This window comes from Nannobrachium achirus, assembly GCF_963921795.1.
Source record: "Nannobrachium achirus genome assembly, chromosome: 24".
NCBI lineage: Eukaryota > Metazoa > Chordata > Actinopteri > Myctophiformes > Myctophidae > Nannobrachium > Nannobrachium achirus.
Genome location: NC_137831.1, coordinates 42721966 through 42739465, shown reverse-complemented (window position 1 = coordinate 42739465; position 17500 = coordinate 42721966). Strand labels below are relative to the sequence as shown.

Genomic DNA, 17500 nt, shown 5'->3' with positions numbered 1-17500 from the left:
ACGAAATACAACTTATGTAATTGGCCCACTGGCTTGTCACTTGTCATGATCTGAAATGGCAAATCTTTGAGTAGCAGCAGCGCTATGGAGAGAGATCTCTCTCTATAGCGCGCAATGAGGGCCTCTCCAACTCTTTTTCCCGGGCTGAATCAGGGGCCCAGCATGTCCCTGAATACAGCACACTAGACCCCAGAAATACAGCATACCAGTAAGACTCGGTCGCATACACAAACTTTGGAAGGCAATGGTAGCCAATCAGGAGGGAATATGGGAAATGGGACAGATCAATGTTGATGACATGACTGTAGAGATACTGTGTACCGCTTTGCGTGATTTTAGGGCAAAATCTGTAGGAGCAGTGTCCAAAAATGTGTTTTTCAAAAATCGGCCAGATGGTGGCGCTAGATTGGACAGATGCATTTTGATGACATGACTGTAGAGATACTGTGTACGGGTTTGCGTGATTTTAGGGCAAAATCTGTAGGAGCAGTGTCCAAAAATGTGTCTTGCAAGAATCGGCCTCATGGTGGCGCTAGAAGAGGGCCATGTGAGAAATGAGGTTTGGCAGCCAAGGAGTGTGTGTGCAAAGTTTGGCATGGATCGGGGCAACGGTGGCGGAGATATGAGTAAGGGAAAATTTGTGATATGTGACGTGTGGCGTGTGACGTGACGGAGGGACGGACTGACTGACTGACTGACTGACAGCCGGTGGAGGTTTTGATAGTAACTGTGACCTGACGGTCGCAACAAGAGACTTTACCAGTGGCAAAAAATAAGAGATATCAGTAAGAGCGGCCTTCAAATCTGAATGTGTTTTATTTGCTGGTCTGCGTGTCCTTAGAAGTTGGTGTTTGGTTCATGAGGCGCAGCCTTCTGCCTGCATAGGACTCCACCAAATGACAACGATGGACTATGCAGGATATTTTGGTGCCGTATTTACACTCGATCAAGCGCTAGATTCTATCAACTGCAGGCCAAAGCATGCTGTGCGGAGACTAGGGACACAGTTGTGCAATGCAATTACTCATTTTAGCAAAGCCAAATCTTAGCAAGGCGAGGCGAGGTTTATTTGTAGAACACATTTCAACGACAAGGAAACTCTTAAGTGCTTTGGAAAAACACATTAACTCATTCCCTGCCAGGCCCGATAGTCCCGAGATTATTCCAATGTCTTTCCCCGCCAGGCCCGATAGTCCCGAGAATTAAAAAAAAAAAAAAAAAAAAATTCAAAAAATATTTTTTTTCAAAAAAAACTTTTGACCCCAAAAAATGGAGTAGGCATGATAGCAATCGCGAAATTGCATGTTTAACCCCCATAGCAACCCCATCTTTCAAGCATGGCAGCCATTTTGGCAGCCATCTTTGTTAAACATAGTGGCTGTTATCTCATGAATGCCTGAACGGATTTCCATTCGGATTTTTTTGTTTGAAAGCTGTGAGCAATGTGGACACACGTGGTGCATTATCTAGGCATGGGTGTGCATGATCCGTGCACACCCAATTACATGGAAGTCTATGGAGACGAATGGCAGGTGGGAGTACGGAGGTATGTTAAAATGGCGGTCAATGTGTTAAGGACATTAAGGACACAAAGGAAATACATTATTAAAGAAAATATTGTTATTAAAGCGTTAAAGGGACAGGAAATAGAACTGAAAAAATAAGATAATAAGATCAGCGCAAGAAATGAATCAGAAACCTTGTTTAAAGGCAGCAGCCAACCGAAAGGTCTCCAGCTTTGATGTAAAAGAACAGAGTTGTAACATAGCCGTTTTTGGGTGAGTTTGTTCCAGATACTGTATGTGTAGTGCATAATAAGTGAGCACTGGGGATGGGACGATATGACATTTTCATATCACGATTATTATGACAAAATAAATCGCGATTTACGATATTGCGATAATTTAAATCCATTATCCTGGGGCGCAACATTTGCCAAAAAATAGCCGATCTACAAGCTCACGACGCATTGTGAGCTTGTAGATTTTTTGGCTTGTAGATTTTTTGGCAGAGACATTTGATAGAGTAAAAAAAAAGGGCCGTAGCGCGTCTAATCAGCGCTCTAGGCGAGCTCTCTCGAATGCGCCTCTCTCCACTCGCGTGCGCGCGATTTTTGTGGGTTTTGCCGTGAATTTAGTCGGTTTTGGGCCGGTTTGGGGCTGGTTTGGGTCCACTCCCTCCATTTCGGCGCCCCCTCTAGGATGGCGCTCTAGGCGGCATCCTAGCTCGCCGATAGCTAAAAACGGCCCTGGAAAAAAAGACTGTATCAAGTACGTACCGTTGTTGCCTATTGAGCTTGGCACATTTCCGGGGGCAAGCTGCCCAGATCACACATGTCACACATGTCTTCTTATTTTTTCACTCAAAAAGCGCCTGCAATGTAGTGCATTTGAAACTACATTGCAGTGCACATCATGGGGTGATCACTGCTTGCCTCCTGTGAATTGTTTTATTTTTATTTTTGTTTATTTTCTGTTTATTTCGTTGCTGAGTGAGGTCAGCAGACAAAGTGACGTGAGTGAGATGAAAAAACCTGTGTGAAATGTGCCAATCTCAAAAGGAAACAACGGTCTATTATAAGTACCTTTTACCAATTATAGAGGGTTTAAGTGGTACCGGATATGCAGCTCGGCAAATTAAAGGTGAATTGATCCCAGTGCATGACGGAGGATGATATCACGAATCACGATAAATTAAATCTCCACGATACGATTATTGTGTGTTTTTTTATCACGATAAACGATAATATCGCTTATCGTCCCATCCCTACTCCAGCTTCGATGTAAAAGAACAGAGTTGTAGCCGCCCTGCAGTTTTTGGGTGAGTTTGTTCCAGATACTACTGTATGTAGTGCATAATAAGTGAGCACTGCGCGCTTGTACGTGTTTGGTTCTAATTCTGGGGACAGAAAGCAGACCTGTCCCAGATGACAGGAAAAGAATAGATGGTTTATGTAGTAGCTCAAGATCAGAAATGCATTTTGGCCCTAAACCATTCAATTCTTAATAAAAAAACAACAGTAGAATTTTTAAATCGATTCTCTGACAGAAAAGGAGCAATTAAGTGTAAAGATCGGCCAACTGGAGTGATACGATTGGTATTAGTAAGGCTTTCTTGTTTCTATCATGCAAACAATGTACTGTAGTAGTTTTGTAAAGCTTTTTTGTGACGTAGCCCTGATGGAGAGAATAATAATGACACATCACAAAACATGTGAAATATAGCATTCTAAAACGGCTAGTTCCATTCCTTGATTTTGATATTGGCTGGTTTCCCTTTAATTGCTGTGGTATATGAGACTATAACCCACACCTTGAATCAGTTTATATCAAACCCAGGTGCGTTATTTCTTTCCACAGTGTTCCACAGTGCACCAAATATCTGCACCTGTGTTGGGAGTGGGAACTACTTTCTTGTAGCTGGGAACTATTTTCTTGCAGACCTTGTCGTGAATTATTCGTGAAATAGAACCGTTTTAATTGGTACATGTCTATGATTTTTCATGTTGCCATATTATAACCGTGTCTCACTACGCCTCTCAGCCGTTATAAAATACCAGGTAACCACATGCCTCTTGTGGCTTATTGCTTCATTTCATGGGCGAAAAAAGGTTTATTAGCATAATATGCATCACCCTTGTTGCTCTTGGATATTCAACATCAGGGGTGCCACAAGGGGAGGGAAAGTGGGACTGAGTTACTAGGGCCCAAGGTGGAGGGGCCCTAGTAACTTCGGTGCCGCGCTGTGAGCTTGTATATCTGCTATTTTTGAAAAGTCGTGAAAATGTGTGCAAATATTGAATATATGTATTTTTTAAGCGAACATTTTGTAACTCAAATTTTGCTTCTGGGGGGTCCCTGGAGCGAAACATTTTGAGATGGGGGTCCGTGGCCAAATACATATCATCTCGGGGGTCCTTGACATGGAAAAGTTTGAGCACCACTGACATGGAAACATAGGTCTCTTGCACACATTTTCACACATTTTCAAATATAGCAGATCTACCGTGCTGCGAGCTTGTATATCTGCTATTTTTCAATATTAACATTCACGGGGGGCCCGCAGTGAAACCTTGTACCCAGGGCCCAGAATTTGGTGTGACGCCCCTGTTCAACATATGTACAGTTTAGTACCGTTATTCAAATAGACCAGGCAGGCAGAGACAATTATGTACAGTAAAACCCACAGTGTTAATGTATTCATGTGTATCTCCCCTCGCCTTGCGAAAATGTGACTTTGGTAAAATGAGTAATTGCATTGCACAATTATATCCGTGCGGCGCCCATTGGCTGCAGCTGATAGAATGTAGCGCTTGATCGAGTCCATTTGTATTCTGTCAGAGTCAAATTCCAGAGCTTATTTAAATGAACAAATCTTTATTTTAACCGCGGTACTAGAGTATGTTAATTAATGCAATATAACTTGTACATCTGCCTGTGGGTGGAACAGGAACTGGTTTTGGACATAGCCTACACGGATTCCACCCGACGACGACGAAATTCTGAAATCACTTTGACCGCTGCGGACAACTCCGCGTCTTGAAAAGGTCTCCCTTCCTAACTTAGACTTACGGAACCATTGCTGTATTGACTTTGACCTCTAAGGATCAATTGCTGTATTGACTTTGACCTCTAAGGACCTTCCAGGAAGAGTGCTCATGTGCGCCTTGCGGTGACACGCTTCCTAGTTTCTTCTTTTTTCGCACTGATTTTTGACACTGCACTATTAGGTTGTTAGTGTTGGTAGTTTCTGAGTATTTTTGCTTTGTTTAACAGTGAGATACTTGTTTGCACTAACTAGCATTGACTGCTATGGTCTCTTTTGCAAGACACTTTATGTATATATACTTATATATTATTCGCCCCCTCTATTGATGCACCTTCTCCTTATTGGTACTGTACTGCTCTTGTCTTTGTTTTTTTTGTTTTTTTCCCCTCTTATCTATCTTTCTTACGTCTCTGTAACTTTGTAAATATCTGTATACTGCTGTGCTACTACTGGACAACTAAATTTCCCCCTTGGGATAATAAAGGTATCTATCTATCTAAACCAAACACACACACAAAAAAACTAGAATTTACATATTGTCAATAATTGATCTGTGTTGAATCCAGATATTATTATTGTTATTATGTTATTATTATGACGATTGTTATTGTTTTTATGTTACTATAAATTATTGTTAGGCCTAGTGATGCAACTGATACGGACTCCGGAGATCTCTATCTTTTTCTAACTATCTATCTATCTATTCTACTGTATCTGTCTTTCTCTCTATTGATAGATTTATCTCTTTCTCTCTCTCTCTCTCTCTCTCTCTCTCTCTCTCTCTCTCTCTCTCTCTCTCTCTCTCTCTCTCTCTCTCTCTCTCTCTCTCTCTCTCTGTGCTTCTCTTCTGCCCACAACTAGCCATTCTACCACTTTTTGTGGTCACATGTTCAGATACTGGATTCTGATTGGCAATGATAAAAAAGGAGGGGCTGGTAAAAAGCGACTAGAGTCCCCCAAAAGAGCAGGAGCGCTGGAATTCACATCCTCTGTAACGCCGACGGGCGCGTTCAACTGAAACGAACGTGCTGTGAGCCTAGCTCCGCCTTAGCCTCCGCATTCTGTCTAACTTAGCGAGCCCTCCACAATCACGTGACTTTCAGGGCAGTTTCGCGAGCTCATATTGGATCTGTGTTTCATAACACAGATAAAAAAAAATCACACTTGTGTGAACTGAGCGGTGGAGGCTGCGCGTGTATGTGTGTGTGCGTGCGTGTGTGTGTGAGTGTGAGTGTGCCTGGCCTGGCCTGGCCTGGCCTGGCCTGAACAACAGCGCCGCTCCCTTAACATGTGTGGTCAGAAAAGGTATTGCAGGCTACAGACAGACAGACAGACAGACACGGACGGATACCCACACACACGGCCACGTATAGGAGACGGTGTGACCACCGCTCAAAAAGACAAAGGGACGGCGAATGCAAACACATACTGACAGACTTGGGAAACGACGCTGAAGGAAAAAAAATCTCACCCGTGTGAACTGAGCGGTGGTTGTGTGTGTGTGTGTGTGTGTGTGTGTGTGCGTGCGTGTGTGTGTGTGTGTGTGAGAGAGAGAGAGAGAGAATATTGCAGTTGATGCTCAGACTAGACTCAAGAGCACCCTCTCTGGTCACTGAGTGGTAGTTCAGGCTACATACACACATACATACACGGATACATACACGGATACACACACGGCCATGCTATGGAGCGGTCTACCACCGCTCAATAATCCCATGCTGACGGGACATGTGACATGATGTGAACAGGCAGCGTAGCGACGCAGGTGTGAACGTGTGCACCATCACGTGATGACGGAGTTATATAATCTATTGTCATCATCATCGCCCCCTGTGTGACCGCTCCTCTATCCTAAAGGACTTGTTGCATGTTTTCCTTCTCCCGCAAAATGACTATAATTGGCTATATTAGCAGGAAGTAGAGATGGGATTTATGGCTCTTTGAAGTGAGCCGGATCTCTGGGATCCGTTCCTTTCAAAGAGCCGTTCAAAAGACTGACTCATTCTACTGGTTACTTTGTAGATTTTGATTATAATTACAAATCACTTCAACCCTGTATACATTTATTTCGGACATATATAGGTACAAACCTGCCATTTGAAAATAGCCGATCTACAAGCTCACAATGTGTCGCGTTGCGACGCATTGTGAGCTTGTAGATCTGCTATTTTCAAAAGATTTTTCTACATTTTTTTACTCATTGGAAAACCTGTGAAACAGGACATTCTGCATAATGAGTTCATTCTATTGGTACTTTAAGTACATTTTTGATACCAATACTTTTTTTTTACTTTTACTCAAACACATTAACATTCCAAACTTCTACTTGATTGCAGTATTGATATTTTTACTTGAGTAAAGAAATTGAGTACTTTTCCCACCACTATCTATTAGAAAGGAACGGCTCCTGCTAACATGGTTTGCTAACATGGTTTCTGTCTTTTCTGTTTCTTCACCTGGGCTTGTGCGGCCTCGTCATCTAGTAAAAAAAAAAAAAGCTCTTGAATGATCTTTGAATCAAAGGGACACAGAAACGTTACATGTCATGAAATACATTTGATGTGGGTTTTAAGGCGGGTTTTCTATTTCTATCTAGTCACCAATGACGTCTCTCTCTCTCTGTGTGTGTGTGCGTGCGCGCGTGCGTGCGTGCGTGCGTGCGTGCGTGTGCGAGAGAGAGAGAGAAAGAGAGTGTATCTACCATAGAAATACATGTACATACATTTCCTTTCATTGTGACTCTGAGTGAGCAACTGAGCAGGGACGTGCAGAGCATGTTAGAGAGGCAGGGGCTGAAACTTCTAAAAAGGCTATTTTCGGTACTTAAACGAAGCATAAAAAAGGCAATACTGGAGATATGGTGTGGATTTCTGGACAGTGAGGGCAATTCTTTCAACATAAGATGCTGCATTCAAGTTCAGGAGAGTTTGGACAAGACAATTCTCTTGAATGCTGCATTTGCATTTCTTTCACCATAGTAAAAACAGCACTCATGGTCTGGAGAGGGCACTTTTTACAGACGGGTAAAGGGGCAGGGGCTCAAGCCCCCTTTGATGTCTATGTGTGCACGTGCCTGGAGTGCAGTATTTGATCCATGGGGGACTCCGTGACGCGTTTGCTCTGTTCTGAAGATCTACATTGAGTTTGATGCTACAAGTGCAAATTTGACTGTGGATAGCACTTGCCTTGCTTGTACGAAGTAGGTGTGTGTGTGTGTGTGTGTGTGTGTGTGTGTGTGTGTGTGTGTGTGTGTGTGTGTGTGTGTGTGTGTGTGTGTGCGCGTGTGCGTGTGCACGTATCCAGCACTAAAACAGGCCAATGATGACTCGGGTGTTTGCCTCTTCATTATCGCAGAGTTCCAATGCAAGCATCTCTGGCTCGCGCAGCGCTCTCTGCAAACATGTAGATAAATAATCAGCCAATCGCCTCCTATTTATTCAGATTTAATGGGGAGGAAGCCGCATGATTGGAAGGCTTCCTGTGCAGTGATTTGTGGGTGGCTGGCCGGTCTGGAAGGTTTTGCACCGGCGCGGTTCAATGCAATCTTTGTCAGACGCTGCCAGCGTCCATGTTTGAATTATAGAATCCAGTTAGATTCGGGAGTCTGGCCTGCCGGGACAGTGAGGAGACTTGTGCCTATACTGATAAGAGTGTTTGTGTGTGTATATTTTGGCATCTTTGTGAGGACCGATTTTTGAACCGGCTGTTTTAGGGCTAAGGCAGGCACGTGAACACATAGACATCAAAGGGGGCTTGAGCCCCTGCCCCTTTATCCGTCTACAAAAAGTGCCCTCTTGAATCACCATGAATGCAGTTTTTACTATGGCGAAAGAAATGCAAATGTCCTCTTTCCATGCCATACCTGAAGGCAGCATTTAAGAGAATTGCCTTGTCCAAACTCTACTGAACTTGAATGCAGCATCTTATGTTGAAAGAATTGCCCTCTCTGTGTAGAAATCCATGCCGTTAAGCCACATCTCCAGTATTGACTTGATTATACTTAGTTCAGTGTGGTATCAAGCACCGAAAATAGCCGCTGCGTTGTGAGCTTGGAGGTCTGCTATTTTCTATATTTTCACCAAAAGGCCCTTTTAGGAATTTCAAGTTTAAGTGTATAGAGGGTATCTGCACATGTGACAATTGAAGGACTTTTTTTTAATACCTCTAAAATGACATATTAAACATTGGCCAAATTGTCAAATATTAGAGTCAGAAATTGTGAAAATAGCAGATCTATATGCTCACAACGCCTCGCAGCGCGAGGCGTTGTGAGCATATAGATCTGCTATTTTCTTATACAAAATGTAATGCCTCAACTCTTAGTGCTCGTCAATTAACTCTCCCGCCGCTTCGAACGTTCACGTTCGCCCCATTTTTTACAGAACCTCGATGCCAATACGGCGCTCGTTCGGTTCGTTCGTCTGATGACTGTAAGCTGATGAGGCGTCGCGCGGCCGTCTACTGTAAACACATTTTCCGCGGTGATGGTGTAAAAAATCCATTATGCGTTAACATCAACGGAGAACAATTCACTTCCTTGTTGATTTTCTCTGGCTCTGAGGCTCTGTGGCCAGTGACTGGTCTTCTTCTTCTTCAACACATAACAGGCAAATTCACATTCATTCTCGCATGACGCCGCCCTCTGCTGCCTGGCAGACCAAAGTGCACTATTGCACAACCAAAAAAAAAAAAAAAAAAAAAAAAAATGTCTGTCTGTCTATCTACTATAACGTCGCAAAGGTAAGCCGCTTTTTGATGGCGCCAGACCCAATAAATAAATAAATAATCTGGCAGTAGGAGAGTTAAAATAGGATTATTTTGGGGGTCGCGGCCTGAAAATCAATTACTTCTTGTTACTTGCATGTATTGTATTACTGAGCACAGAGATTTCATATTCAGATTTAGGCACATTCACCTGCTGGTACCAGCAGTCTCCTCTAGGCCACCACCAGCATACCTCTGAAATCCATGGTTCCGCAGGAGCATTGCGTCACTGTCGGACAGAAACCTCGTATCTCCAAGTTTTAAATGTGTATGTTTTGTTGTAAAGTAAAGCCCTGCTTCATCATACAAGCATGTCGCACAGGACTATTGAAAACAGCAGATCTACAAGCACACAACGCCTCGCGGCGCGAGGCGTTGTGTGCTTGCAGATCAGCTATTTTCACTAGTTTAAACCATTTTAAAATGATAAATACAAAACATAACGGTTTTGCACATACCAGGTTTCCACCCGACAACGACAATAATTGGTACTCCCGGCTTTTCCCATCCCGTCAGCACTATTAACTTCATTCACCTGCTGTCCTTTTAATCCTGGCTAAATGAAGTCTAAATCTCTCCTTTCTCTCCCTCCATCTCAAATCTCAAATCTTCATCTCCCTCCCTATTCATTAGAGATGTGCCGATTGATCGGTGAGTGATCGCGATCGCCCGATAATGCCTCTATCGGCTTTGCCTCTATCGGCTTCGCCAATCAGCTAGATCAGCTATTTTCACAATATTTATCTGTGGGACTGAATGTAACCTCAGCTTCAACTCCTACAAGTTGAATTGGATACTAAAGGACCTCAGCCTGCAATCTCCCAATGTTTATACTTAATATACAATGTCAATGTTTTGTAAGAAGAATCATTAAATATATAAATGCTGCTAACACATTTTTGGATTTGACTCTGTGATATTGGTATCGGCAGATACTGATTCCAGTTGATCGGTGATCGGTATCGGTAAATCGCAAACGGAGCATCTCTACTATTCATCTCTTTTTCCTCCTTCCATCTGTCTCTCTCATCCCTCTCCTGTCTCTTTTCTCCTGTCCCTTTCTCTCTCTCTCTCCTGTTGTGGGATGTTAAAAATGTATTCCTAGGGATGTTAAGAAATTATTCGGTTAAATTAAATTATTATATGAATAGTTTTATTTCTAATTAAAAGTTACAGGTATGTAATGGTGTGTGTGATATCAAATCCTTAATCATATTCCATCATATTCAAGGGCTTTTGGAGGGAAACAAGACAGACTTCATAGAGCACTGCAGAGGTCTGTGTTTGTCTGAGTCCAGCTGAAGCTCGTTGACGCTTGTTAATATACATCAAGGCAATTATGTTTTTGTACGGACAAAAACTTTCCATTTGGTCCTAAAAAAACGGAGCTTATCAATGAATCCGTTAATCGATCGATAAGGTTATCAACTAACTAATTTACTGCCTATGACAAGTACGGTATGACGAGTTATATAAGTTTGTCCGTTGCACCTATGACGAGTATGAAGAGCTGTCAATATGCGGTAATCTCTATAAACAATTAAAGTATCATTGCCGATCCGCCATTATTTTTTCTCTATAGAGCCGCACTATCCACAGAATACGGATGTTCCCAGACCGGAAACAGGGGGCGGGACAACAACCCCCTGTATCCTGTCTCTGAACGCATTCACTTCCACGCATTTACGTCCACGCATTCACAAGGCATGCAGGCACTATTCGCTGTGGACTATGGAGAGCTGTTGTGTTTTGTTGCTTAGCATGGCAGGATCGTAGAGTGTACGTGATCCGTGAACCGTCGTGTTTGTCGCAAAAGAAGGGGCGTCAAAATCGCAGTCAATGAGTTAATGAATGAATCGATAATTTGATTTGCTGTTGTGGATCGCAGTGGAATTAAGTCTCCCGACCTTTTGTGCTGTCCACATAATTCTCTGTACCGTCGTGAATTTATCAAATAAAATCAATCAATCAATCAATCAATCCCTAACCTCCCCCTACCCGTTCTCTCTCCTCAGTGGACATCAGCTCTGCTCTGCCTCTGCGTCTGCCTCCAGCAGCCATCCCCATGGACCTCCGCGTGGACCACCACCAGTCCCAACAACAGCATCAGCAGCAGCATCAACACCATCAGCATCACCACCATCATCATCAGCAGCAGCATCAGCTCTCCTCGCTGTCCCCGTCCAGCCAGCAGGCCGGCTCCGGGCCGGGCTCGGGCCAGGGCGGTGTTGGCGGCGGCGGGGGGAGTGGTCCCGGAGGAGGGGGCGGCGGCGTGGCGGCGCCGTCGTCGGGCCGGGAGCAGCAGCTGCAGCAGGAGCTGCTCACGCTCAAGCAGAAGCAGCAGATCCAGCGGCAGATCCTCATCGCCGAGTTCCAGCGGCAGCACGAGCAGCTGTCGCGGCAACACGAGGCCCAGCTCCAGGAGCACATCAAGGTGGGTGTTTCTGTGTGTGTGTGTGTGTGTGTGTGTGTGTGCAGGGGCGTCACAAGGGGTGGGGAAAGTGGGACTGAGTTACCAGGGCCCAAGGTGGAGGGCCCTTAATTGTTTTATACTTTAGCTATGGAAAAATAGCAGATATTCTGGGCCCTGGGTACAAGGATTCACTCACATTTTGTGCTTTAGCTATTGAAAAATAGCAGATCTACACGCTCACAGCGCGGCACCAAGTGCCGGGCTGCGAGCTTGTAGATCTGCTATTTTTGAAAAGTCGTGAAAATGTGTGCAAATCTTTGAATGTATGTTTTTCTTAAAGGACAACTTTAAAAGAAAAGAAAAGATGAAAATGTTTTCATTTACTTCTTTCTATTGTTTTAGTGATTTTAACTATTTTGATTTGCATGCATGCCCCCAGGTTGGGGGCATGCATGCATGCAAGAGGCTAAATATCTCTTAGACACAGTAGGCCCATTCTCAAGATGCACCACAATCTTTCATGGGCAGATGTGACTTATGGGGGCTGGTGTAAATAGAAATGTATAGAAAATATAAAAATGTATAGCTTATTGTGTCTAAACATACATATTTAGCCACTTGTACGCATGCGGCAGGCCCCCACCCACTGAAATCAAAATACTAAAATCGCTAAAACAATAGAAAGCAGTAGGCTAAATGAAAACATTTTAACACTCATCTTTTCTTGTCTCTAATTACAATCTAAAATATCAATCCTTGTTGTAAAAAAACAAAGTTGTCTTTTAAGCGAACATGATTTGTAACTAAGATTTTGCTTCTGGGGGGTCCCTGAAACTAAATATTTTGAGATGGGGGTCTGCGGCCAAATACATATCATTTTGGGGGTCCTTCACTAACACCACTGACATAGAAACATAGGTTTTTCAAAAAATCTTAGAAGGATTTGAAATATGCAAAGAGTGCCGCGCTGTGAGCTTGTATATCTGCTGTTTTTCAAGAGTTAAAGTACAAAATAATGCGTTCCCAGTCTAAATGGGTTAAACCTCCTCCCCTATGAAGAACATTCATGGGGGGCCCGCAGTGAATCCTTGTACCCAGGGCCCAGAATTTGGTGCGACACCCTTGATAAGGTTGGACCCCCTTCCGCCACTGCAGATTTGTTAGTTATTGTATTAACGTACTCCACCATACAGATTGGTTCAAACATTCTGTTCGTTAAAATAAGCTCTGGATTGCAGCTTTAATTTACCTCTCTGTGTGTTTGAAAATTGACCCACATTGATCTGAGACTCGTAGATCGAAATTGGCTCGTAACGGTCTATTTTTACACGTTAAATGAGCACTGAGAATTTCACAGTTCATCCGGGAGAGGATCAGATGTTTAGGCTGGTTTGTTTACTAGCTTTGAGTATTGAGTTTTAATTGGTTTTTCAGAATGTCTCATCTTGCACAGCACTATCAGCCGCGGTAAAGCAGTGCAGTTAGTGAGAATGGTATTTTGGCCGTCGCAAGCAAGATCATTTAAATTTCAATAGTTTAAAAACACATAAAGCAGTCCTTCTCAAACCTTTTCAAGGGCCTCCAAATGAATTAATTAATTTGGCCGTGCACCCCCATCTGCAAATATTTGTCAATCTACAAGTTCACACTGCATTGCAATTTCTGCTGGGGACCATCTGGAATGCCCTCAAGGACCCCGGGAGGTCCCTGGACCCCCACTTTGAGAACCACTGACATAAAGCACACATGGATTGATGTTCGAAGGAAAGTTTTTAATGGATAAAATCTATACAGTAAAATCCATTTAACATCTTAAACCTTATACTACTTATTATACTTGGTCCCCCTCTGTTTTCCCCTCTACACCAAATCTCTTTGCAGAGGACAGCCGATTAATTGCGACCGAAGGTCGCAGTTTACCATGAGAAACTTCACAGCTTGTCTCCGTGTAGACGTGTATACGGCCTATGGGTAAACCCATAGAACGTAAAAATGTGTCATCATGATATGATCATGCTCTGATGTCACTGTGATGTCAGGGGAACCACTCTACCAAAATGAGTTTGCCGCTCTGACATCACGCTCTGGCTTCACTGTGATGTCACACTAACAGAATCCCTTTTATGCCCATATATGGAGTATCCTGATGTCATCAATATTAATGATGCCCTGTTAGAGAGATCCCTGTGATGCCAGGGGGAACAAATCCCTTTTATGCCCATATATGGAAAGATATGGAGATCCCTGTGATGCCAGGGGAACAATCCCTTTTATGCCCATATATGGAGATATGGAGATCCCTGTGAGGCCAGGGGAACAAACCCCTTTTATGCCCATATATGGAGATCCCTGATGTCCACATTTCTGATATCCACATCACTGTGTCGCGACCTGGCCCTTTAGGGCGAGGTCGCTTGTCGCCCTGAGGCGTCTTACTATTAATAGTTAAATGAATGTTACCTGTACAGCATGCGAGGGTTCATGTGGTTAAAGGAGCTATAGTCAACTTTTACATTTTGGCCGTTGTCAGTCTGACTTTGTTTACATCCAGTGGCGTCAGTTCAGCAAAAGCTAGGGTATGGCAAAGATGGGAGTCCTCATGGAAAATAGGCATTACATTTTGGATAACACGGTTGTATTGTGAAAATAGCCGATCTACATGATCACAACGCCTCGCGCTGCGAGGCGTTGTGAGCATGTAGATCGGCTATTTTCACAATGTCTGAAAAAAAAACGACTTTTGTCAGTTTTTTACACAGGTTTCTACGGTTTCTTTGGCTGGATATGGCAGCCTGGAATGGTTTTTCAAGTGCAGCTAAACTTAGCATATTAGTAAACGTGCCACAAAGCCCACAATTAACAATAATGCATTGCACCTGTGCAGCTGACCTGCGGAACCTGGGAATATACCATTTTGTCAAGATGGGGAGAATACAAGTGTGGAGAATATAATTATAATACCTTGTTAAAGTGATCATTATGTAAAATTTTCCATTGTAGTTATTTTACTGTAATTTAACAACAAAATAACCAGCGCAGATAGACAAAGAGGCATTCATGGTTTTACATTTAAAAGTAGCTTAACTTATATTTTCCCCCCTGGACCCAGGGTATGGCAGCTGCATACCCCTGCCATACCCAATTGACGCCCCTGTTTACATCCCTCTTCTATTCTTTTATATGGAATCCATATAAAAGAATAGAAGAGGGATGTAAACAAAGTCAGCCAGACAACGGCCACAATGATTATTTTATCATTATTTTACGCTTTTTGTGGTCATTTTTGAAAAGAAACACATGCTTAAAGCTTAAAGGGGAAGACCGCCCATTTTCAATATTGAACTATGTCATTAATATACCTTAGAGGAGTTGTGTGGAAATTAAAAAAAAAGTTCCCTCCCTTCTGTGTTGCCTAGAACTGAAGGATTGACATAGTTGACATGACATAGTTCAATATTGAAAGTGGGTGGTCTTCCCCTTTAATTTCTTTTATAAAATATTTTCGAAACATTATTTTTTATTTTAGCATCCGTTTTTCAAGAAAAAGTTTACTGTAGCTCCTTTAATTCTGTGAGTGTACAAATGGAACCAAATGGACCCATGAGGCTCTCTGAGAATGTTTTGTGGGACGGAGGTTTTTTGTTTTGGAGAGCGTCTGGAACCGTCTCTCCCTCCTTTGATTAAAAACAAACCACACGTCCTCTCTTGCTCTTAAGGAATTGCAGCAGTCGATACCGCTCCTTCTTTCTTGTCCTCCCCCCCTTTTGATTAAATCACACCGCAAATACACAGCAGCAAAGGCTCTCTGGGAAAATTCATTTCCCATCCGCAAGGCTTGTTTGTGTCTACCGCGTGCTCCTGCAAAATCGTCGTTGTCGGGCAGAAACCTCGTATCTCCATAGTTTCAAATGTGTATGTGCGATGCGAGGCGTTGTGTGCTTGTAGATCGGCTGTTTTCACTAGTTTAGTTAGTTTTTAGATGATAAATACAAAACGAACGGTTTTGGACATACAAGGTTTCCACCCGACATCGACGAAATGTGGGTTTGAATTTCACGCAAGACCACATCATCGTTTCCCTCTGTCTGTCTGCCTGTCTGCCTGTCTGTCTTTCTGTTTGTCTATCCATCTATCTGCAAACAGCACTGTTTCCCAAACACTGGGCACGGGGTGGAGACCCATTTGTGGGTCGCAGACACATTTGTATGGGTCCCTTGATTTTAGTTTACTTTATTTTGTTTTTAATTACTAGACACCTGAGGGCGACATGCGACCTCGAGGTCGCGCCAATTCTAGGCCATCTGGCCAGTGATGTACATCGGACCAGTTATACCCATATATGGAGACCCCTGGTACCCATATATGGAGATCCATGGGGCATAAAAGGGATTCTGTTAGTGATGTCACCATCACCTGTGATGTCACAGTGATGTGTGAGGGGAACCACAGTGTCTGGTTAGGGTACCAAGATGACACAGTGCCAGCCAGTTGTTTGTTAACTCATCTAGTGCCATTCGCGAGATGTCTCGCGAAATGTACTCGAGTATCTGTAGTGCCATTCACAGGATATCTCGGGAAAAGTAATAGATTACTGTAACGGCGAGTACATTACCGAGAAGAATGGCCGACGGTCCGGAGACGAAATCCGTCGCTGATTTCGCATCATCACGGCTCCACGAGCACAAAATAGTCCCATCCATAACATTGAGGTGGACGGGGGATCTCATCTTTAATGTCCATTATCTCAAAACTACACTTTAGAAGCTAGGATGGAGGCAGATGCTCGCTTATGTTACACAGTTATAAAAGCTCCCGGTCGGCCATTACACAACTCCACGTGGACACGGATCGGTTCCGGCGCACGATCCGATGACGTCAGACCGGAAGTGATTGCGCGGTGGACTTCTGGCCTTCAAAATAAGACAACGCAAGTGAATGGGACCTGAAGGAGGCACTTTGGACATTATAATCCGTTAATGTCTGGGGCTCTGAATGAGTTAACTTGGGGGTGCCTACTTGACAAGCCCTGTTAAGAAACTTAATGTATACATTTATGTGTCGTCTAGAAGAGTCTGAAAACAGTATCATTGTGATCTTAACTAACCCTGTGAAGTGTTCCAATCGGTTCTCGTCCATGCTCAGGAGACATTGATGTAATAGCCTCTACAGACTGTGAATATATATGTATATATTCTCTTTTATCTGACCTTTTATTTTTTTTCTTATGATGATTTTATTACTGTTTTTATGTTTTATGTTTTGTCATCTCTATGTGATATGGACCTGAGTCTGAAATAAAGATTGATTATATGTCAGGCGTTGTAGACAGACAGACAGACAGACAGACAGACAGAGATATGGTCAAGCTGTGACGGGTCACATACTTAACTTAATATTTCAAAACATTTTCAAAAAACATTTTCATGAATTAAAAAAAGAAATTCTATGATTTTTATCAGTAATTTCATAAAGAAATAAAAATTTAAAAAATATATAAGAAATGACATCAATTAGAAGAAGTTGTGAAAATAGCCGATCTACAAGCTCACAATGCGGCAAGAAGCGACGCGTTGTGATTGCGACCGTCAGGTCGCAGTTACTATCAAAACCTCCACCGGCTGTCTGTCTGTCAATCAGTCACGTCACGGTCACGTCACATCACGTCACGTCACATCATGTCACGTCACGCCACGTCACGTCACACTTTTCCCCTACTCATATTTACCGTTGCCCCTATCCATGCCAAACTTTGCACACACACTCCTTGGCTCATTT

The 17500-nt window shown here is 43.1% G+C and overlaps 1 protein-coding gene across 2 annotated transcripts in view; it reads left to right on the top strand.

The window, feature by feature from the left end:
* The window catches only part of LOC308280432 (histone deacetylase 4-like), a gene marked incomplete at its 5' end in the record, with an annotated part of 180135 nt that overhangs the window by 74815 nt on the left and 87820 nt on the right, over positions 1-17500 (top strand). For both annotated transcript variants that reach the window (XM_080720696.1, XM_080720695.1), the window contains one exon: positions 11328-11746. In XM_080720696.1, coding sequence (XP_080576822.1) covers positions 11328-11746 — 419 coding nt within the window. The remainder of the gene's footprint in view (positions 1-11327; positions 11747-17500) is intronic.